Here is a 22,945-nt window from a genome sequence, read left to right on the forward strand (position 1 = left end):
GCCAATAACACTTCCGCACTGGCCTGAGAATTCGCAGCTAAGCCTTTTATTCACTTAAAAATGTTCCCCTTGACTCTGATTCTCTCATAAATCGACCAGGTGGAGCTCAAGCTTCTCAGTAGTAGGAAGTTAGATGAAGTTGGAGGATATAGAGGTGGGAGAAACAGGAGAGGAAGAAGAAAGAAAGGAAAGCCGAGGAGAGTTGGTGCACCAGAGAATCAACCTGACTAGTGAGAAGGTGACGTTGCATCTGTAGACCTTTATGATAACCCTACACTTTGAAAACAGGATGAGCCCCACTGGGAACTGTTTATCAGCGCCAGTCCAGCTTCAGTTACCTATGGAATGGGGGAAACCAACAAAGGCACCGAACCAGCGAGAGCCCCTTGTTTCTGGTTTCCGTGCATTCATTCAAAATAAACCCCAGTCTGGGCGTCCCTTAGAATAACATGCTTCAACTGTATATGGAGCCGGGCAAAGGGGATGTGTGGATGTGACCAGAAACACATTCTTAATTGTGTCCAAGAGAAGTCTATTTATGACTCCCTCATCACACTGTAACTTAATTATTTAACTCCAGGGTCTGGGGCTGTTTATGGAATAAGCAGATGTGTGTCTTAAGGAACCTCAGACTTTTCCCCTGAAGTGTTGATAAAAGATATTAATCCGGTGCTTGTTAATCAGTTGGTTTTCTGATGTGGGTTGTTTTTTTTGTTTGCTTGTTTGGTTGGTTTTTCTTGGTGTGTTTTTTTTAAAAGCATGAGGTCACAACAGATGTAGAAAAGATCAGCTGTGCTGAGACCTAAAGCACACACCATTCTTTTTGCAGTGTATCCACAGGGACCTGGCGGCACGGAATATCCTCTTGTCGGAGAAGAACGTGGTTAAAATCTGTGACTTTGGCCTGGCCCGGGATATTTACAAAGACCCTGATTATGTCAGAAAAGGAGATGTAAGTTTCAAAGATGAACCCAGTGGCCTCTTCATTTGCAGAATTCAAACTCCTCTTTGCAAACTTCAGGACCTATGTTCAGGAGGAAAGGAAGTGTTTTTCTTTTTAAGACACTTGCTAAGTGGGAATCTGATTCCTTGTCTTCTGCTTGCTTTAGGCACGCCTCCCTTTGAAATGGATGGCCCCGGAAACCATTTTTGACAGAGTGTACACGATTCAGAGTGACGTGTGGTCTTTTGGTGTCTTGCTCTGGGAGATATTTTCCTTAGGTAAGTCACTTCTCTTGGTCCTTCCATCCCGACTCCAAATAAAATGATAAATCAGTGGCCTGCAATCACCTTTCCATGTCTTGTATTCAACCTTTATTGGGTGAAACTGACTCGCAAGCTTTGTGTTGTAAAATCTCTTTTAAAAAAGAAAGGAAAAATATATTGGTGATCAGTATGTTCAAGAAGCAGGTTTGGGGCTTTCTGTCTGAGAAAATCAAGTAACAAATCAAATCCCTTTCCTGTTTTATTCCAGGTGCTTCTCCATATCCTGGAGTGAAGATTGATGAGGAATTTTGTAGGCGATTGAAAGAAGGCACTAGAATGAGGGCCCCTGATTATACCACACCAGAAATGTAAGACTTTAAAAGTATCCTCCGGTTCTCTTTCTCTGCTCACAAATTCTCCCTGCCTAGAAGACCTGCCATTATCTGCATCTCCTTCCTGGCCCAGTTTGTGCCCTACTTCTTTCTTGTAGTCCTTCCTTGGAAATCTCAAGCACAAAGCTATCTCTTCTTCTTGAAATGACAGCATGATATCTATACTATTCTATTAGGTGTTTTTTTTTTAAAAAAAAATTATATCTTGATCTGTAATTTTCCTTTCTGTACACACGTGATGCTCCAAGTATAGGGGAGCGCCAAGTGTTTTCTGTATCCCTACTGAGCATCTTGACTCCTGGTAGACTCTTTGTAACTGTTTACTCATTCAAGTGCTTGTTTTCAGTATCAGATCAGGAGGAAGAGGCAGTTAATGACATCCGTGTTTTGCTTCTCTAGGTACCAGACCATGCTTGACTGCTGGCACGGGGAGCCCAATCAGAGACCCACGTTTTCAGAGCTGGTGGAACATTTGGGAAATCTGTTACAGGCTAATGCTCAGCAGGTTTGTGACCGCCATCCAATGAACTTCTGTAAAGAGCACTTTGGTGTCCCTGACTTCTCTACTGTCTAGACTAGGGGTGTCGAACTCAATCAGAGAAGGGGCCAAAATCTAAAATCCAGCCTAAATTGCGGGCCGAATGATTTACTGAACAGTCATAAACTGACAATGTCATAAACTGACAGCAGAGTGCAGTGATGACAGCGCGGTGCGGGCCACATTGCAAGGCCTGGCGGGCTGGATTTGGCCCGCGGGCCTTGTGTTTGACACATGTGGTCTAGACCCATGATTGGCAAACCGCGGCTCGTGAGCCACATGTGGCTCTTTGGCCCCTTGAGGGTGGCTCTTCCACAAAATACCACGGTCTGGGCGAGTCTATGTTGAAGAATTGGTGTTAGAAGAAGTTTAAGTTTAAAAAATTTGGCTCTCAAAAGAAATTTCAATCGTGGTACTGTTGATATTTGGCTCTGTTGACTAATGAGTTTGCTGACCACAAGCCTAGACCTTATCATGGCCGCTATGCTATATTCTCAGCCACTGAATAAGAAGCTGTCGATATATTCTTTTTAGCTGCTAGTCCTAATTCATATCCTGGGAGCAGACCACTCTTATTCCTACCAATGCATCTTTCTAAGCCTTCATATACTCTTCTAAAGTAACAAGAACAACAACAACACATTTGTAAAGTTGATGTAAAGAATATCAACAATGGATGGAATTTCAAGGAATTTTTAATATATTCTGCGGGCAAAAACACATGGCTTTATTTTTCCCCAGTAAAAATCCGAGGCCCCCATAACTTCCATAGGAGGATTTTTAGACTTGTAGCCTTTACCACTAGAAAGTTAATCTCTAGTCAACACTTCTCACTACAGTGAATGGAAGCCAATTTCCTCGTACTTTTCTTTTGAACAGGAGGTAGGGAGGGTAGTGGGGGAACACGATGGATCAAATCTGTTTTTATCATAACCCTTCCAACCATTTAAAGGTATCATCTTGCCCTTTATGTCTTCCTTTTGATGAAATAATGAGAAATGGGGTGACCTTTGTTTTCAGAAGACCTGTTTTCCCGCACATTTATTGCTTTTTTCTAGACTGCAATCAGTTTTTCCATTGCCTTGGAATGTAGAGGCTAAAATTGGACAACATGCCCTTTAAAGGTCCTGGCCCGTGTGGGTAGGGCTTTGTGAACAAATGATTTCTCAGCTCTGCGAGGCCCCACATGCTCTGTTGCTGCATTGGTGCCCACAGCCTGCTTGGTCTTCCTGGTGGCCACAGTACTCTGTGTCCCCTCACCCTCTGCTTCTTCGTGAGCTCCTTGCATACACTTTCGTGCGCATATCCCTTTCAAGTGCCCTTTTGTTTTGACAAGGAGTTTTTAATGTTGTCTTAAAGGTTTACATTTCCTACATGAAGGCAACATACCCCATCACCAAGAAGCTCCCTCGGCCTTTTTTTTTTTTGTGTGTGTGTGTTTTTTTTCATGAAAAGGCCCTTGGAGGACTGCAGCCATAACAATAGCACTCTGTGTTTATTGTTTCAGGATGGCAAAGACTACATTGTCCTTCCGATATCGGAGACTTTGAGCATGGAAGAGGATTCTGGACTCTCTCTGCCCACCTCACCTGTTTCCTGTATGGAGGAAGAGGAAGCCTGCGACCCCAAATTCCATTATGACAACACAGCAGGAATCAGGTACTATATATGGCCTGTGTATGGGAGAGGGGGGTACTTCAAGGTCACCTTGGGGAGGGGGTGGGAGGAAGACATTCCACATTACACCATAGCCCTGAGGCTAATAGAAAGAGAAGTGCTCCTTGAAGAGGCCTGGGTAGGTGTGCTTCTGCCCATCTGTAGCCCACATTGCTGCCGTAGCTCTTCCTTTCAGAATGGTAAGCCCTGCAGCTGCAAATAGCTGGGATGCCACAGTTTGTTAATCTCCAGAAGGAGAGACCAATTTTACAAAGACATCTGTATTTAAATTATCCCCATGTACTCTTTTATTGATGTGAATTAAATGGCTCAGGAAAGATTCAGGAAGGAGGAGTTCTGTGCATATACGAAAACACACTTATGCCTCTGGGGCTAGGATGCCGTGTGCCAGGAGGATGTGCCCTGAATTAGACTGGACAGCACGTCTTCAGAAACCCCTCCCAAGTCTGATGTTTTTCAGGGTTTTATTTGCATAACGAGACTTCTGGGCTTATTTAAAACACGTGCACTGCAGTCCTACCCTGATCTGTAAAGGGGCTCCAAAGGCAGCTTTCTTTTTTCTGTCTCCCAGCACCTGTGCGTGAGGGAAAAGCTGATATGATTTTCTCCAGTCTGACATGAAAATTGCCTTTTACTAAGCCCAGGACTACCACCCTTGGCTTTGTTTCTTCTCGCACCTCTTGGGGTGTTTTCCTCCTACAACTGGACCCCCTGACGGCATGGGCCCAAGTTGCCCCGGTGCTGTGCTGTGGCTCCAGGGGTGGACACAGGCCTTGAAGCCCTTGGCCAGGCTGCCACATAGAAGACCAGGAGGCACCTGGACAGTCTGTGCCATGGAATCTCATTGGGCAGCGGAAACTCTGTTGAGAGAGAGGAAAGCTTAGAGTGATTGGAGGCCAACAAGTGAACTGCCATTCCATTTTGTCAAGAACTCTTGGAATTTTTCAAACAGCTTTTCCCTATGTTACCTGATTTTGCACACATGACAACTTAGCATTGGGCAAGGAAGAAACTGTTACCTTAAAAAAAATACATATATATATATATACTATTGATTTTTTATAGAAAGGAAGGGAGAGGGATAGAGAATAAGAAACATCAATGAGAGAGAAATATTGATCAGATCAGCTGCCTCCTGCACACCCCCTACTGGGTATGTAGCCGCAACCAAGGTGCATGCTCTTGACTGGAATGGAGCCTGGGACCGTTAAGTCCGCAGGCCGAGGTTCTATCCACTGATCCAAACCAGTTAGGGCTGTTTCCCTTTTTTTTTTTTTTTTTTTTTTTTTTTTTTTTTTTTAAATATATTTTATTGGTTTTTTGCAGAGAGAGAGGGATAGAGAGTTAGAAACATCGATGAGAGAGAATCATCGATCAGCTGCCTCCTGCACACCTACTGGGGATGTGCCCGCAACCAAGGTACATACCCTTGACCAGATATTGAATGTGAGGCTCAGAGGGATTACCTGGGGGGAATACAATATTGTGATTTAAGAACCAGATAGGAGTGGCTTGGACACCCAGGTCAGCCCCTTAGCAGCTGTGTGCTCTGGGGCAGATCTTCACTGTGACAGAGGCCAGATCCCTGGTGTTTGAAAATTATTGTTTTGAGAATTACTGATATAACGGTATTTCCAAGGGAATACACTGGCACTTAGGGAGCACTCCAGAACTTATACTTCTTTTGGGAGCTGCTTAAAATCACATCCCCCGGATGAATCCAGTTTCTCTGATATCGAACTCAGTGCCGCTTTCTCCCTCACCAAAGAGGGGCTCTTAGGGAGAAGGAGCAATGGAATGAATGCCTACAGTTCCACTCCTGAGTTAAAAAAAAAAAAAAAAGTCCTAGTTCAAGTTCAGCTGGCCTCCTGGTGTGGTAATTATCCCCACAACACTACTGCCTTCTCGTGGATCAGAAAGCCATTTGATCCTGAAGTCTGTGGCTTAGGTTTTCTGTGACCGGGGGGGGGGGGGGGGGGGGGGGGGGGGGGGAGGGGGGGGGGGGTGAGGACCAAGTCGGCAGCATCTTGGCTCCTGTGGGCACTTTGCATATGGTGCTGAGAGTGGATGAAGTCATCCCTGTGTAATGGAAGTGCCAAACGCAGCGCAGGATCTGAGACGGGGCTGCTAACATTTATCCCCAGAAGCGTGGACAAATGTGACATCACACTCCAAGCACAGGCCTGGCTTCTATTTTCTGCCTGTGATTTTTTGAATTGGTCTTTCCAGTTCAGTTTCTCTTTTATCCAGCCGTAATTTGAAAAATAAAATGGAAATTGGAATCTTTTGTCCGCATGCCCTCCCAACCGCCCCCACCTTTCCTCCTTTTACAAACGTAAGACTCCACGGTCACATTTTAATCATCTGGGTTCAAAGGAAGGCGGAATGGAGGCATCTGCACACGGCACGCTTCATATTGTGGCTCTGCCTCCCTGGGGGGAGAGAGCCGAGATTGGGGTACCTCTCCGCGGACTTGCTTCCTCCTCTCCCAAATTTCCAGTCAAGTAGAAAAGCCGAGGAGTCTCTCTCACTTGCTTCCTCCCTCTACTTTTCAATTCCATTGCTTTATAAATAGAGCTGGACAGAGGCATCGCTGTGGGAGCCAACCTCATGATTTGCCGCCTGGTTAAAAATATGTGTTCAGCATTTATTTAGAGAGAGGCTAAGAGGTGTGCGGGGGAGGGGAGGAGGGGAGGAGAGGAAGGACCACCGGTGTCTAGACTTGGCTTTGTCTCTCCTTTCCCCTGCGGATCAGCCCTGGCCCCGAGTTTGCATGCTTCTTGCAAGAAAACACATATTAATTGCACTCATCTTTCTTTGAAGGCGGTTTGGGGACCATCTGCGGTTGCTCCATCATTTCCCCTGGTAGTTTCATGTCCCACTCCAAGCAGCTTATCAAAGATTTCTTTTCAGTTCTCTCACAGAAAAAGGTTTTGGCACACACAGCATCTTCTTCATTTTGGTTAATTGCTGGTGATGACTAAATGTTCCTTGAAGATTGATGCTTGGGACAGTCTGCTAGCTAGAGGTTTCTGAATTTGGCTCTGATTTTAGACTGCTTGAAGCAATACTATCTTTTTCCCCATCTTTTGTCTATCTTATACCCCACAGACCCCTTCTCCCCACCAAGTCTCATCACACAATCTGGCCACACATGGGAGAGAGCTGTGCTGTGCACATACTAGGTGCTTAATGAAAACTTGAACAATCCATATGCACTGCTCTCGTCTTCTTTTTCCTTCCTGATACTTTTCCAAGGGAGTGAACATAGAGCAGGGTAAAACAAAACAGAACAAAACAAAGCCAACAACAAAAACAACAACAACAACAAACAACATCTGCATGGGCTTTAGTGTCTAATACCAAAGTGTGAATCCCAATTCTAGCCATTTCCTCCAGCTGCCTCATCTCCACATGGGAAATAACACACACACACACACACACACACACACACACTCTCTCTCTCTCTCTCTCTCTCTCTCTCTCTCTCTCTTTCTCTCTCTCATACAACTTATTTTGTAGTTTTGGGAGGAGCAAATGCAGCAATATCCATGAAAATGACGTTTTGACTGTGAAGGGCCATCAACCTTTGGAGTTACTGGGCTTAGAAGTCAAGGAGCTGCCCAATTTTAGTTGATTCTATATCCTGACTATCTCTTGAATCTGTCCACTTCTCCAAATCCTGTAAGCATCACCTTTCTTTAGACAGGCTTCTCTTCTTTCCCCCAGATAAGTGGAAGTGTCCCCTCCTTGTTCTCACTGGCTCTGGTCTTACCCTCCTCATCCCTAGAGAGAGGTGCCATTGTGAAGATGCCATGTGACAGTGGTGGAGGGGCATTTAGCACAGTGCCTGGCACATGAAGGCATTCTTGAATGAGTTGAATAACTGAGTGGTTGATTATGCTTCCAATAGTTTTTTAGCAACTGTCACTTTTAGGGACTGAACTTAGGAGAAAGGAGCTTTTTCTGTCTCCATGTATATCACGTCTTGTTTCTTGTGGACTTTCCTGAGTGAGGATGTCACTGTGAACTTCATTGGCTCCTCTCTGTGGGAGGAAGAACCAGCCTCTGGGGCAGGAGAGGGAGCCTCGGTTTCAAGTCTCTTCCTTTGGCCCAAATGAGTCCTCACTCCACTCATTCACAGAAAACATAAGGAAACGCAAGTTAGTATGTCCAGAAGGTTGCCTATGGTGGAAAGTTTGCTGGGAAAAGAGTGAAGAGTGGATTTGGTGTCCCTCCCTATGAAAAGACTCTTCTGTTCTCCACTCGGTCTGTCAGTGGTTTTAATCAGATGGCTCAGACTCACCCAAAGTCACAAGGCAGGAAAGGAGCACCCCCCGGACACAGGAGATGTTGTCCGTTAAGTCCCAGTCTTTGGGTTCCTGAGGGAAATGGGCACCCTTTTGAATACAAGGGAGGAAAATAAGCTTTGGTTGACAGAACATCATTCTTTCTAAGAACACTTACCATATACCATTATTTACCAGTTGATTCTATATCCTGACTATCTCTTGAATAGTCATCCTCCTTATTCATCCTCCTTATTCATCTTTCTAATTGATAGAGGGAAGGCAATGGCAAATACATTTTAAAGATGAAGCAACAGAGGCATAGAAATATTTATGACTTTTCCAAGTTTGTGTAGACTTTGAAATATCTCATGACTCTGAACCACAAACCTTTCCTAAGACCAGCAATTCTGAGGGTGGAAATAGGGCTCAGTGAGACTCAACCTGCCCTGTCTACACACTAAGCTGCTATTATATGTAGACAGAGGTGATTACCTTCAGCTCCTGCTGGGTTCCGCATTCCATAGTGATATCTGAAGGTGTTTCCCTTACTCATCTTCCATTGGACGTTTGCTCTGTAGACATTATCTAGAAACATTTTCCTAGGACATGGCCAGGAAGCTATGAAACACTCCGTGATACGGCGAGAACTCAGTGGAGCAGTTGCATGCAACGAAGAAGCCAAGCAGAAGGCAGTTGATCACTTAATTTGCTGCTGTTGTCTTTAGTCCAGCCCTGGACCTCAGAAGTATGATTCAAAGGAACAGGGGCCCACCCAGGCCCTTCAGTTAGATTATTCTTTTAAATGGACTTTCACAGGAAATTAAGCCTTCAATGTGCGCTAGCAGAGAAAGATGCTGCTTTGTTTTTCTTTTCCAAAGGATGTTTTGAAGGTCACTGTTAAACTTGTGGTTGAAAGATAATGAACTCAAGTATCACTTATGGTATCTGCAGCCAAATATACCACCACTAAAATATAAATATTTGTTCTTTTGCAGTCAGTATCTGCAGAACAGTAAGCGAAAGAGCCGGCCTGTGAGTGTAAAAACATTTGAAGACATCCCATTGCAAGAACCAGTAGTAAAAGTAATCCCAGATGTAAGTACATCTTTTAAAAATAGTCTTAGAAATAATACAAAGGACGAAACATTAGCTAAATAAATATTAGCCTAAGCATGAGAGTCTTGGAGGCTCATTATAAGGCTTCCTTGAGGGTCTGTGTCATGGGGTCACTACTGAAATGAAACTTAGGCCCCCTGGCTTTTTCTATAAGTAAAGCTCCTGGTTCAAGGTTCAAGATATTCTACCTTCATGTCTAGTTACCCTCAAATGTAAATAGTATCACTGAAAAAGAGGGATGGAAGTGGGCCCCTCAGCTTCTTCTTCCTAAATTCTTCTCCTTTTCCCCGCCTGGGTCCACTTCTAGGATGCAGTTGCTCCCTCTTTCAGCTTGCAGAGTTTCTGGCTCTGACACCTTTACCTCCCTCTGCAGAACATTGGGGCATGTTGTCTGATAAATGGGTTGAGAAATCGGTTTAATTAAGTAGTAGGTCAATGTACACACTCAATCAACTGTGCCATCTCATTGTCTTTTAAAAAGGACAACCAGACGGACAGTGGTATGGTTCTTGCATCAGAAGAGCTGAAAACCTTGGAAGACAGAAACAAATTAGCTCCGTCTTTTAGGTAAGGTTCAGCCACATAGAAATGACAGATTTCAACAGGAGTTGTAGGCAGGAGCTTAGAACTTTTGATGTAAGTGCAGAGTTTTTGTGTTTTGTGTCTTTGTTGGTTGGGCAAATTTGCATCAACCCTAATAATATTTATTTAAACAAATGAAACAAAATAAGTGGTGCGTCTGAAAAAGAATTTGAAATAAATTAGAGGATTTTTAGAAGATTTGTTTGGTACTGGCTAAATAACAAAGAGGCCATTATTAAAATGTTTGTGGATTCTGAAGAATTTTCAAACCTGTATATAAATGTTGCATCTGTGGGACATATAAATAAGATAATATCAATTTGTTTAAAATACTTAAATTTTATTGGCTGAGTTTGCCTACATAATTGCAGGAAAAATATTAAACTTAGTTTTGAATATCCATTTTTCCATGTAGTTCCCTAGGAACTTATAGTTATTTTAAATAGATGTGCCTAACAAATAAATGAAAACCTGAATTTAAAAGAATAATAGACTGCAGAGTAGTTATTTATTTGCTAGTGGGTTCGTTCTAAGAAAGGATAGAGAAGATTTTTTATCTACTTATAATCTGTTGTATAAAATGAGAACACCCCTGGGTTATTGAGTGATGTTCATGTTGAAAAAACCACACACATTAAAATGTGCAATTTTGTTTGCCTTAAGGCCAAGGTAAGAAATTGTGAGAGCCAATCATGTTTTATTCACTGATCTGATTCAAAATATATTTATTCAACAATGACTATGTGCCAGTTACCATGCCGTTGCTTGAGATACTAAACTTATTTTATTGGGGTTGGATTGAAAGAAAAAATTGCATTTCTAGTGATTTGAAATAACTTTTAAGCCATATATTAGCGCAAAGTTAATAAAATCAATTTTGCAACTTTTAACATGAATAACTTGGTAAAGCACTTATTGAGGGGGAAAATCCATATCTTAGAATGGCTTGAGAAATGTAAATCTTGACGTTTTAGGTCAATACAACCTACACGTCTCAGCTTTGACATAATTACCATCTGTCATGATTCTACACCATTGAAAAACATTCTCTTCTTGCTGCTGAGTGATCCAGGTCCTCAGTCCTTCCAAAGAATGTGATTTTGATGAGTAAAAAAGCAGTTTCTGACATGTCTGGTTTGATTGCGTGCGCGCGCGCACATACACGCACACACACCAAGTTATTAAAGTTTAATGCTGCTCAAGAACCCTATTGACACCATATACATGCCTTGTAACCCTCTAGTTGGCAATGTGGGGAAAGCACAAGTGGACTTTCAGAACATCCCAATTTCCTTTTATATCACGGAGGAGTCCCTCTCACTGTATACAAACCTGTCACTCCACAAGCCCATAAAAATGCTCCATTGGTCGGAGCCTTTGCATAAGTCAGGAGAACTGCCTTTCATCTCATCGTAGGCTTGAAAGATTCGGACCTGAATAAGAGGACTTCTCTGCAAGGACAAATTCATACTAGTGCTGAAAATAGACAATGTCTGAGTAAACCTGATAGCTGATTAACAAGTGGGAGAGATAGGGGCTGGTGTCTCCAGGAGATTACAGCCTACATCGTGCTGGTAATGGGGTGTGGGTAAGAAGCCAAAGGACTGCCTTCTCTCTGCCAACTTATGCAGTTGCCATTTTTTCCCCACAGTGGACTGATGCCCAGCAAAAGCAAGGAATCCGTGGCATCTGAAGGCTCCAACCAGACCAGTGGCTACCAGTCTGGGTATCACTCAGATGACACGGACACCACCGTGTACTCCAGCGAGGAGGCAGAACTTTTAAAGCTGATGGAGATGGGACTGCAGGCTGGCAGTGCAGCCCAGGCTCTCCAGCCCGACTCTGGGACTGCACTGAGTACTCCTCCTGTTTAATAGGAGGTGCCCAAACCCCCCACTCCTGGAAATCACATGTGAGGTGCTGCTCAGATTTTCAAGTGTTGTTCTTTCCACCACCAGGAAGTAGCCACATTTGATTTTCATTTTTTTCTAAACAAAAAAAAGGACCTCAGACTGCAGGGAGCCAGCCCCTAGGCATTTCCTGACAAGATGCCTATGACCCAAGAATGTGTTGTGTCTTCTCCCAGTGTTGACCCTGTTCTCTTTTTCATTCATTTAAAAAGCACGTATGATGCTCCCTGTTGAGGGTCTCCCCACAGGTTATAACAGGAGAAATTCAAGACATGGCTTCGTCCTCCAAGAAGTAGCCATACCTGGGGCGCTGACACCTCTGTAAAACAGGAGCTGATCCAGGCAGTGGAAGTGCGTTTGGTGTTGAAGATTTTGGTGTTGAATGTCCCTAACTATTTTGAGGGACAGACCGTTAGGGTTGAGGCCATCTGAGAAGCTTTGTTTAGGATGTAGGTCCTGAGCCAAGACTTACCTGTGGGGTTTGGACTGATAGAAAGGGAGATGTCGGCTTGCTTGGAGAGCCTATTGGAGCCTGCGAATGCATTGTGTTTGGCTCTGGGGGAGGTGAGCAGCGGGTTTGCAAGGGAATGTAAAGGCTTCGGACGAACTTGCTGGTTTTAGAAGGTTGCGTGATCCTCCCGGTTGGGCTAAATGAGAGTTCCTTGTGCTGTTTCCGCCTCCTAATGAGAGTTCCTTCCGGACTCTTACGTGTCTCTTGGCCGAGCCCCAGGAAGGAAATGATGCAGCTCTGGCTCCTTGTCTCCCAGGCTGATCCTTTATTCAGACACACCACAAAGAAAGGACACTCAGAAGAGGCCCCCTGTCGCGCTGAAGAATCCTGACTGTACAAACCAGCTTCGGATTTCTTCTGGATGAATACCCATATATCTGTCCCGACATGAGCCTGAATGCAGCAGGTTCCGTGTCAAGCTGTGGTGTCAAGGCCTCAGAAAAGAGTTTACCGTTCTGTTCCCCTCGCCTCCTGTGCCATCCCCCTCCCGATCACCCCGACCAGTCAGTGTGTCAGTCACTTGGCCTCTACACCCTAGTCAATGCTGATTTGGTTTGTTTACTCTCTGAGTAATTATTAGTCAGACCTCAAAATTATTGTATAGCCAAAGTTATAACAACACCTATTGTATTGTGTAGACTTTTAACATGTAAAGCTATCTCTACTGGTTTCTTCTTTCGTTGTTTCCTTTAAAAAAACAAAACAAAACAAAAAAAACCAACAAAATGTATTTTTCGTTTGGTACCATAGTGTGAGATGCTGGGAACCATGACTAAATCATGCTATGGCACATATATTTATAGTCTGTTTATGTAGAAACAAATGTAATATATTAAAACCGTATATATAGTGAACTTTGTACTATTCACATTTTGTATCAGTGTATGTAGCATAACAAAGGTCATAATGCTTTCAGCAATTGATGTCATTTTATATATATAAAAAAAACACCGAAAAACTTGAAGGAATCTGTTTGCAAGGTTGACTGTATCTATCATTTCTCTCACTTCAGAAATGAAGGAGGGGGAATCAGACAAAATTTTTATGTGTGTTTTTTCTTTTCATTTTTACTTCTTTCCTTATTCTTCTTATAAAGGATATTTTCATAAAATGTTTATATACTTTATAAACCAATAAATGTATTCTTAGTAAACACATGTAATGTGATAATATTATCCTAACTATTTTGAGGGCACATACTTCTGGCTTGAGGTAGACTTGCTCCTGATTCCCCCCCTCCCCTACCTTCTTCAGGACACTAATAACTCATGCACACATGCATTCTCATTGTATCCCAAACAATTTTGGGAGTCTGAAAATATGGACTGGGAGATATATGTGCTGAGTTCCCTAACAGTATTTGTGGCCAAACATGAAAATTAGAGGGTGAGAGACCCAGAGATAGGTGGCCAGACCCAGGCGGTGCAGGGAAGCATGGAGTATATGGATAGTGTTCTATTATATTTTACTCTAGACTTAGTGTCAGGACATCAGATCCAATGATGTCATTTCCAATGGTTAATTTTGCCTGAATTCAGTAAGTGGAATTATCTAATCAGTCATTGACACCAATAAGTGTCCCTATTCTTGCTGATATTTTTATACAAGATGTTGGAATGTTTAGTCAAATATGCCTATCTTTTTAAAATGGCTTCTAGGTTTTTTAATCTTATTGAAGAAGGTCTTCACAATTTTAAAATAACCCCACATTCTAAATTTTCATTTTTTTTCTTTACATTTAAATCTTTTAGGATTTATTTTTGTATATGGAGTGAGATAGGGGTCTAGCTTTATTTTCTTAAAGCAGTTGTCAATAATGGCAGCATCATTTATTAAATACTAAAGGCCCAGTATATGAAATTTGTACATGGGGTTAGGGGGTCCCTTAGCCCGGCCTGCACCCTCTCACAACCTGGGATCCCTCGGGGAATGTATGACTGCTGGTTTTGACCTGATCCCAATCCCTGTGGGATCAGGCCTAAACCATCAATCAGACATCCCACTCATAAATCTGGGACTGCCTGACTGCCTCCAACCACTGCCTGCCTGTCTGATCCCTAACCACTCACCTGCCTGCCTGATTGCCTCTAACCACCTCTGCCTCAGCCTCCGCTGCTGCAGCTTCATCCAGAAGGATATCTAGAATGATGTCTGGAAGGTAGTTCGGCTGTCCAGTCTAATTAGCATATTACACTTTTATTATAGATACCTCTTTCCCTTCCAACCTCTCAGGGTTGGGAAAATATACATTGCAGCACTTTTCAACCATATCATCTCCCTGAGACATTCTGCACAACTTTATGGTGAAAGGGGTGGCTATGGATGTGTGATTCCTGGGCACAACACTTGCAGATTGGGCCGTTGCCTGGGATTAGTGGATTGTGGTCTTCAGACAAATGTTGTAAAACTAGTAGGTCAAGCCTGGCCTCTCATTTTGTGTTATCACAGTGCCATCCAATAAATGAATAAGAGAAGAGTCTAGATTATTCAAGATAGAGGAGGCCACAGAGAAAAACAGAATTTTCTTCATTTTAGGAAAAAGAGATTTTGTTTCTCATGAGCAGCCCCTGGCACAGTTTCCAATCGCAAGAAATTGGATTCAGTTAAAACTTCACACGTTATAAAGAAGTACTTCCAGCACCTCAGGCAGAATGATTAGGAGGTGAGGTTTGGACCTCTCCTTCCTCTCTCTTCTGTCTTCCACACCCCTTGTTCTTAGCTCCTCTTCTCCTCATTCACCCCATGTATTAAGAGAACTTTGTGACTTTCTTAAGTATTTCCTGCATGGTTCTATTTTCAAAGCTTTAATTGTGTTTTAGATGAGGCCAGGACTGTCTCCCCTTGGCTCCTGTCCTCTCTCCTCTCTCCCTTTACCTACTCTGTTCTTTCACTTCTCTTAAACTCCTCTTCCTTCACCTTCTGTTTCTCTCTTTTCACTGTTCTTATCCTCCACAACCCCCACCCCCACCCCCACCTCCTCCTCCAGCACCCCTTCTCCTCAACCACATCAACAAAGAAGATGAGAATTATAGGAGATTTAAGTCCATTATCCTTGACTAAGCTTTCCTCTTAATGCACATTTCTTTGTCCTCTTCAGTGAAAGAAGAAAAGTAAAAATCTCAAAGCCACAATTTTGTAGTTAACGAAACCCAATTTCCCTGTCTCCTTTAGCTTGTCTTTCTTCCTGCCTCTTACTCAGAAATATTTCACCAAGATGGTAAAATGCAGGTAAAACCTGAAAGCTAAAGTCTTTGAGACAGTGGTTTCCATACATCTCTCCACATCTGCATGCCCTTCTCTCTTAATGGCAATAGAAGCCATGGCCATGCCCTCCTGGGTGTGTGGTGAGTAGAGCTCAAAGGGAGGTTCTCATCTTTTCTTACAAAATTGCATTTGCTACATGAATCTCTTTCATGTCAAGGTTTAGACATAAGTGAAAATCTAGGCAGTCTTTGGGAAAGCCATTTTAAGCCCTCTGTCTTTTGGGGGAAGGAGGGGTTACAGAATGATCTTAGGTGAATAATTTACTTTATTTTGAATGAAGAGAAGTAGAGGAATCTGGGAAGAGCAACCCAGAAAGAAATTTAACAACCAAATTGGTCTGACATATTGGAGGGAAAGTCATAGGACACACCAGCCCAGCAGAGGGTCTGGCTCAGAGATAAGGATGCTGAGTTAGGAAAAAAGTTTCCTAAGAAAAAGGAAGACCACTGATAAGACAAGGGTTACAGTAAACTGTGATTGATATCAAGTGAAGGTTAGTGAGAAGACCTCTAATTGTACCGTTCTTCACAATACAACACAGGCCGTTATATAACTGCTAGACACCTGTGCAGCAGCATTAAATTCAGGAGCGTCACGCATTTTGTTTGTTTGTTTAAAAATGAAAGAATGGAAATATATGGTTTAGTTGTTTAATTTAGCCCCACCCATCAATTAGTCCAGGTACTTTAGAACCTATGCTCAGTGAGTGTACTTACCAGTAGCTGGTGACAGCGAGCCCTATTACCTTCATTGTTTGACACTCCCAGCTTTTAGATACGCTGCAAAAGGAAAATGGCAAGGAATAAGAAAACCAGACTTTGCTCTAGTTTTGACCCATTTTCTGCTCTGCTTGTGCTGTCCATTTTCCAGAAAACGACATTTTGGGGGAATAAATTCAGGAAAGTGGGTTGAGTTCTTTAGAATTGAATGTACTTTCATTGCTGGACTCTGGGCCCCTGCGCAGCTCACAGGATATGGGTGTGGAATTACTCCCCAAGAGCCCTCTGCACTGCTGCTCCGAGGGGAGGTTTAATGGGAGACTGGTGCTGTGCGGTGCGGGTGATCTCTGTAAGCTGAAATGACTTATCCTGACAAAGGGGATCGGAAACATTCCACTCATTGCCACAGAGAGAACATAAATGGAAATGAAAATCCAGATGCAAAGTAGAGAATTCAAGCTGGATATAGAGTAACCAAAAATATCCCACACTCATCCCCCAGGTTAACAAGAAAATTAGCAGACAGTATCCTGCAGCACATATTGGGAAAAGCCAGGCTTTCCATAGAACCAAGTATCAAAGACTCAGCCTTTATTAGTAAACTGTAAATAATTAATATTTTGTTTGTTGTTATTTGATTCTACTTACAAAATGCTTACAATGTGCCAAATACTCTTTTGAAAAACTTACTAATATTAACTCAGTTAACTAATAGGCATCCTAAACAAGATGTAGGCAGCACAACACACCAAGCCAGAGTAGGATACATAAAAGGATCCTCATTGATGGTTTTCACAAGTGTTTGTTAGGCATTTGCTATGTGCCAGGCACCTTAGCAGGCAGTGGTCAAAACTATTTCCTTAGCTGCATGGGTTAGCAACAGAACTCCAGAAAAGAGAAACGCCAATCTTATTTCAGAATATTATCTGGAGGACAGCTTATTGCTTCTTTAGCTGAGTAGCAAGACAAGAGGATGGCATGCCAGAAACCATCTCTGCGTCAGATCTTAAAGAATTTTTAATAATTTTCACTTTAAAAAGGTGTCAAAGGGTATTAATTTTGGGTGTCCTATATTAGCACAGGCTTAATCACAACATAATAGAGCTTTTCGATAAATATATATTATGAATTTAACTTTCATTGTTTCAATATTTCATGGAGAAGAGAAACACCAATCTTATCTCTATATATTCTTATCATCTACTGTCAGTGATTGAGCAAAGTGCTCATTATTGACTCATTCTTTATTCAGTCATTTTTCAAAAAAGACCTGAGTTCAACAACCCTTCTAGATATTGTAATACATAGATTCTACCATGCCGGCACTTAATCTGACTTTAGAGTCAGGATGTAAGTAAGAAGCCATCTCACAGAAGCTTGAGGAAATCAGCTTCTTTTTGTCTGGCTTGCCTTATGTGGCAAAGCAAGATGTAAAGCGAGATGAGTTTCTGATAGTGCTCCAGAAGAATTCCATGCTGGCACACGTTGTATGACAACACAGAGGGAATCTTTGGTTTTATCGTAAATAACATAATGTCATCCTTGACTTACTAATCTACATTTTAAACTTTTCCAGTGGCTGAAAATCCAAAGCACAGAATGAATAAATGCCATCACTGCCATTAGTTTTACAAAGAAGTCTTTAGTAGGGATTGGTTTACATAATGACTTCTCCTTGGTCATTTTAAAATGTTATCATGTGCCCTGCAACATTTCTTCAACACATCCTTTTCACAAATCAACGTGTGAGCCTATGTAAACCACCTTGAGAATCTTTTAGGTAGACTGTATTTAAAATCAATAGAAATGAATTTTTTTTTAGTTCAATCATCATGGATAAATCATGATATATTGCTTTTCTTCTCCCCCCGCTCCCCTGTCTGATATGGTTGGCAAATTGCCTTGAAGAGAGAAAAAGATCCTCATTCTTCTCTTATCCCCGTACTCATCAGTGAACTTGTGTTCTGCCCAGCTTTTATTCTTGTGGTCTTTTGTACTGGAGGACAGCTTATTGCTTCTTTAGTGAGTAGCAAGACAAGAGGATGGCATGCCAGAAGCCATCTCTGAGTCATATCTTACAGAATATGTTAATAATTTTCACTTTAAAAATGTGTCAAAGAGTATTAATTTGGGTGACATATATTAGCACAGGCTTAATCACAACATAATAGAGTTTTTCTATAAATATATATTATGAATTGAACTTTCATTATGTTTTTATATTTCATGGTGATAGACATTGCAAGAAGCTCTGTAATCATTGATACCTGAGCAGCTTAAAGGGCATAGAACTAATGATCATCTACCATATGCCAGGCATTGAGCTATGCACTCCTCACATATTATCTCATTACATTGGAGATAATATATGAAGACTGCTTAGTTCAAGCCAAAACTTACTGCTCTCCCTAGTTCATTAAGTTTAAAGACTTGTGTAAGGATTCTCTTAGCATGACAAACAAAGTGCTGGATGGCATGTGACTGGGAAGAATATGGTGTGATACAGTCCAGATTCAGAAAGAGCCTACATGTACATTGCTGTTGGGATCGCAAATTGGTGCAGCCACCATGGAAAATAGTATGGAGTTTCTCCAAAAAACTAAAAATAAAACTACAGGTGACCCAGTAATCTCACTTCTGGGTATCCAGCTGTAGACAACAAAAACAATAATTTGAAAATATATATGCACCCCTATGCTCATTGCAGCATATTCACAATAGCCGAGCAACCTGTGTCCATAGATAAATAACTAGATTAAAAAAAAAAGTGATATAGCCCAGATATCTGCAGGGAGCATGTGCTGCCAGAGTGAGCTCCTACACCAGCCCTCTGGGACCCAGCATACAAGGATCCAGCTTCAAGACCCCACAGTGAGTTCAAGCCAGGGGGGAACCTGTACCCCACCACACCCTGGACCACAGAACTGTGCTGCTAGCCTGATCAGGAGCCACTTGGCACCTGCTCCACCACAAACCCTGGGACCTACTGTCAGGGCAACCTGGAATAACCCAGAGCAGTCCCCACTGAGGGACAGTGCAGACTATGTGACCCAGAGCAGCTGGTGTCCACTCCACTCTGGCTGTTGGACAGCCCTGTTTGGGTGACGTGGAGCAACCCATGCCCAATTTACCCTGGCCAGAAGGGGCGACCCAGAGCAAAACAGCACACACTTCACTCACGGCCATAGGGGAGCTCTGCTGGTGTGAACAGAGCAGCCCACACCCACTCACCCAGACCCCTGGGACAGTCCTGCAGGGTGACCTGGAGCAAGCCAGTGTGCCCAGCCAGGGGCCACAGGACCATGCTGCAACTGCACTGCCAGAGAGACTTAGAGTGCCACCCTGTCATGAGTACTGGGTTTGCACAGCAAATTGCATGCCAGAGGGCTCTGGATAATCAAAGGGAGTCACACATCAGAGGAACTGTGCATGTGCTCTCACCACCCCGAGAATTTGAAGCAGACAACTGAGAGACCAAATCTGTGGGAGAAAAAGATACAACTCAGAGCAGAGACAATAAAGGCATGAGAGTCAAGGCAGACCAAGCCTCTGGGCTAATAAATTCTGATCTATTTCCCTAGTAAAATCTTAAACCTCTCAAACCTCAAGCAGGGTGCCACGGGCCAGAAAGAGACGGAGAAAATGGGGGGACAAAGAAACAATGCCCTCAAGGAAAGAAAAGGAGGAATTGCCAGAAAAAGAACTAAATGAAATGGAGGCATGCATTTATGTCAGAAAAATAATTCAAAGTAAGGGTTAAATAGTTCATAAACTGGATGGATGAGAAAAATCAATAACTTATGTAGGAATCAAGAGGAAATAAAAAATGATATAGCTACAAAAAAAAAAAATGGAAGGTTTTAAAAGTAGACCAGAAGAAGCTGAGGACAGAATTAGTGAGTTAGAAGATAAGGCAGAAAAATAAACCCAATCTGAACAACAATTGGAGACCAAAAAGTAGAAGCAGAAGGAGAGCATAAAGGAGCTTTGGGACAACATGAAACAAAGTAACATACATAAAATAGGGGTGCCAGAAGGACAAGAAGAGGATCAAGGATTAAAAAACCTATTTGAAGAAATAATGAGAGAAATCTCTGAGGTGGGGGGGAAAAAAGTCACACAAGCACAGAGTCCAAAATAAAGTGAACCCCCCAAAATCTACACCAAGACACCTCATAATTACAATGGCAAATGTTAATGACAAATAGAGAATCTTAAAGGCTGCAAGAGAGAGGCAGAGAGTTTCCTACAAAGGATATCCTATTAGGTTATAAAATGATTTCTCAATAGAAACACATCAGGCCAGAAGGGAATGGAATGAAGTATACAAAATGATGCAAAGCAAGGAACTGATCTAAGAATACTCTCTCCAGCCGAGACCGGTTTGGCTCAATGGATAGAGTGTCGGCTTGGGGACTGACGGGTCCCAGGTTCGATTCCGGTCAAGGGCATGTACCTTGGTTGCGGGCATATCCCCAGTAGGGGATGTGCAGGAGGCAGCTGATCGATGACTCTCTCTCATCGATGTTTCTAACTCTCTATCTCTCTCCCTTCCTCTCTGTAAAAAATTAATAAAATATATTAAAAAAAAAAATAAGAATACTCTCTCCAGAAAGGCTATCATTCAAAATTAAAGGGAAAATTAGAAGCTTCACAGACAAAAAAAAAAACCAAAAAAAAACAAAACAAAACAAAACAAAAAACCAACAAAACAAAGCAAAAAACAACTAAGGGAGTTTATCACTACCAAGCAATGAAAGAAATGTTAAAGTGACTATTGTAAAAAGAAAAAATAGAAAGGGAAAAAGGAACACAAGCATAAAGAATAAAAATGGATACAAACAAGTATCTATCAATAATAACTTTAAACATAAATGGACGAAATGCTACAATCAAAAGTTATAGAGTGGCTGAATGGATAAGAAAACATGACACATATATATGCTATTGACAATAGATCCACTTCAGTACAAGGGACTCACACAGACTGAAAGTGAAGGGATGGAAAAAGATTTTTTCAGGCAAAGTCTCTCCAAATTCCAGAAGATAGAAAACATGTTCAAAATCACTAATCAGCCAAGAGATGCAAATCAAAATAACGATAAGGTGCCATCTCATACCTGTCAGAATGGCTATCATCAGCAAATCAACAAACAACAAGTGCTGGAGAGGATGTGGAGAAAAAGGAACCCTTGTGCACTGCTGGTGGGAATGCAGACTGGTGCAGCCACTGTGGAAAACAGTATGGAGTTTCCTCAAAAAATTAAAAATGGAACTCCCACTTGACCCAGTAATCCCACTTCTAGGAATATATCCCAAGAAATCATAAACACCAATCATAAAAGACATATGCACCCCTATTTTCATAGCATAACAATTTATAATAGCTAAAATTTGAAAACAGCCTAAGTGCCCATCAGCAGATGAGTGGATTAAAAAATAGTGGTACATATTCACAATGGAATACTAAGCTGCTGTACAAAAGAAAAAACTCTTACCATTTGCAACAGCATGGATGGACCTGAAGAGCATTATGCTAAGTGAAAAAAGCCATTCTGAGAAAGATAAATATCATATGATCTCACTCATTTTTGGAATATAATGAGCAACATAAACTGATTAACAAAAATAGATCCAGAAATAGAAGCATCGAACAGACAGACAAACTTCAGAGGGAAGGCAGGGGAGGGGGTAAGAAAGAGATCAACCAAAGGACTATATGCATGCATATAAGCTTAACCAATGGACACAGACATTACGGGGGTGAAGGCATGTGCTGGGGGGTAGGGGTGGCTGGGGAGGGGTCAATGGGGTAAAGGGAGACATATGTAATACTTTAAACAATAAAGACTTAAAGGAAAAAGTGATACACACACACACACACACACACACACACACACACTCACACACACATTAAAGAATATTACTCAGCCACAAAAAAGAATAAACTCTTGCCATTTGGAACAGTATGAATGAACCTATAGGTTATTATGTTAAGTGAAATAAGTCAGACAGAGAAGGATACATACTGTATTATTTCACTTCTATGTGAAATCTAGAAAACAAAACAATCAAACAAAACAAAATAGAAACTGACTCATAGATGCAGAGTATGAACTGATGGTGGCCAGAGAGGATGGAGGATGAGAGAATGGGGGAAGGGGAATAAGTACAAACCTGCAGTTATAAAGTAAATAAGTCACAGGGTTGGAATGTATAGCACAGGGAATATAGTCAATAGTATTGTAATAACTTTGTACAGCAACAGATGGTTAATAGATTATCATGGTAATCACTTTTCAAGGTACATAAATGTTGTACACCTGAAACCCATATAATGTTGTAGGTCAACTATCCCTTAATAAAAAGGAGAAAGAGCTCACTGATCAGGATTCAAAGTTTGACTCAAATTAATTTGATTTCTCTGCACAAATTTTGGGATAGGGCACCATGGCTTTAGCAATGGCTTTCAACTAACAAATACCAGTTTGCCAAAATCAATTAGAAAATGACCAATTTGCCAAAAGTCAGTTTGTCAAATGATCAGTTTGCCCAATGAATAACATCAAATTAAATTCATCAATAAACCCAAATTGTTAAGAATTATTTATAAACTTTACAACAATTTGTATTGACATTTTCTATGTAATTATAATGAACTGATTCTCCATCTGTCTTCCAAGCAGAATTTTATGGAATGTTCATTTTTCAAAAGATTTAAATTTCTCATGAATATCT

The 22,945-nt window shown here is 41.8% G+C and overlaps 1 protein-coding gene across 1 annotated transcript in view; it reads left to right on the plus strand.

Annotated features, from left to right (window-relative positions):
* Positions 1-13,379, plus strand: part of KDR (kinase insert domain receptor) — a 45,462-nt gene extending 32,083 nt beyond the window's left edge. The window contains exons 23-30 of the mRNA XM_084899783.1: positions 830-952; positions 1,110-1,221; positions 1,475-1,574; positions 1,998-2,103; positions 3,644-3,795; positions 9,101-9,200; positions 9,703-9,788; positions 11,455-13,379. Coding sequence (XP_084755909.1) covers positions 830-952; positions 1,110-1,221; positions 1,475-1,574; positions 1,998-2,103; positions 3,644-3,795; positions 9,101-9,200; positions 9,703-9,788; positions 11,455-11,677 — 1,002 coding nt within the window. The 3' untranslated portion in view covers positions 11,678-13,379. The remainder of the gene's footprint in view (positions 1-829; positions 953-1,109; positions 1,222-1,474; positions 1,575-1,997; positions 2,104-3,643; positions 3,796-9,100; positions 9,201-9,702; positions 9,789-11,454) is intronic.
* The last annotated feature ends 9,566 nt before the right edge of the window (positions 13,380-22,945 follow it).

The sequence above is a fragment of the Pipistrellus hanaki genome (assembly GCF_964339955.1).
Source record: "Pipistrellus hanaki genome assembly, chromosome: 1".
In the NCBI taxonomy this organism is placed as follows: domain Eukaryota; kingdom Metazoa; phylum Chordata; class Mammalia; order Chiroptera; family Vespertilionidae; genus Pipistrellus; species Pipistrellus hanaki.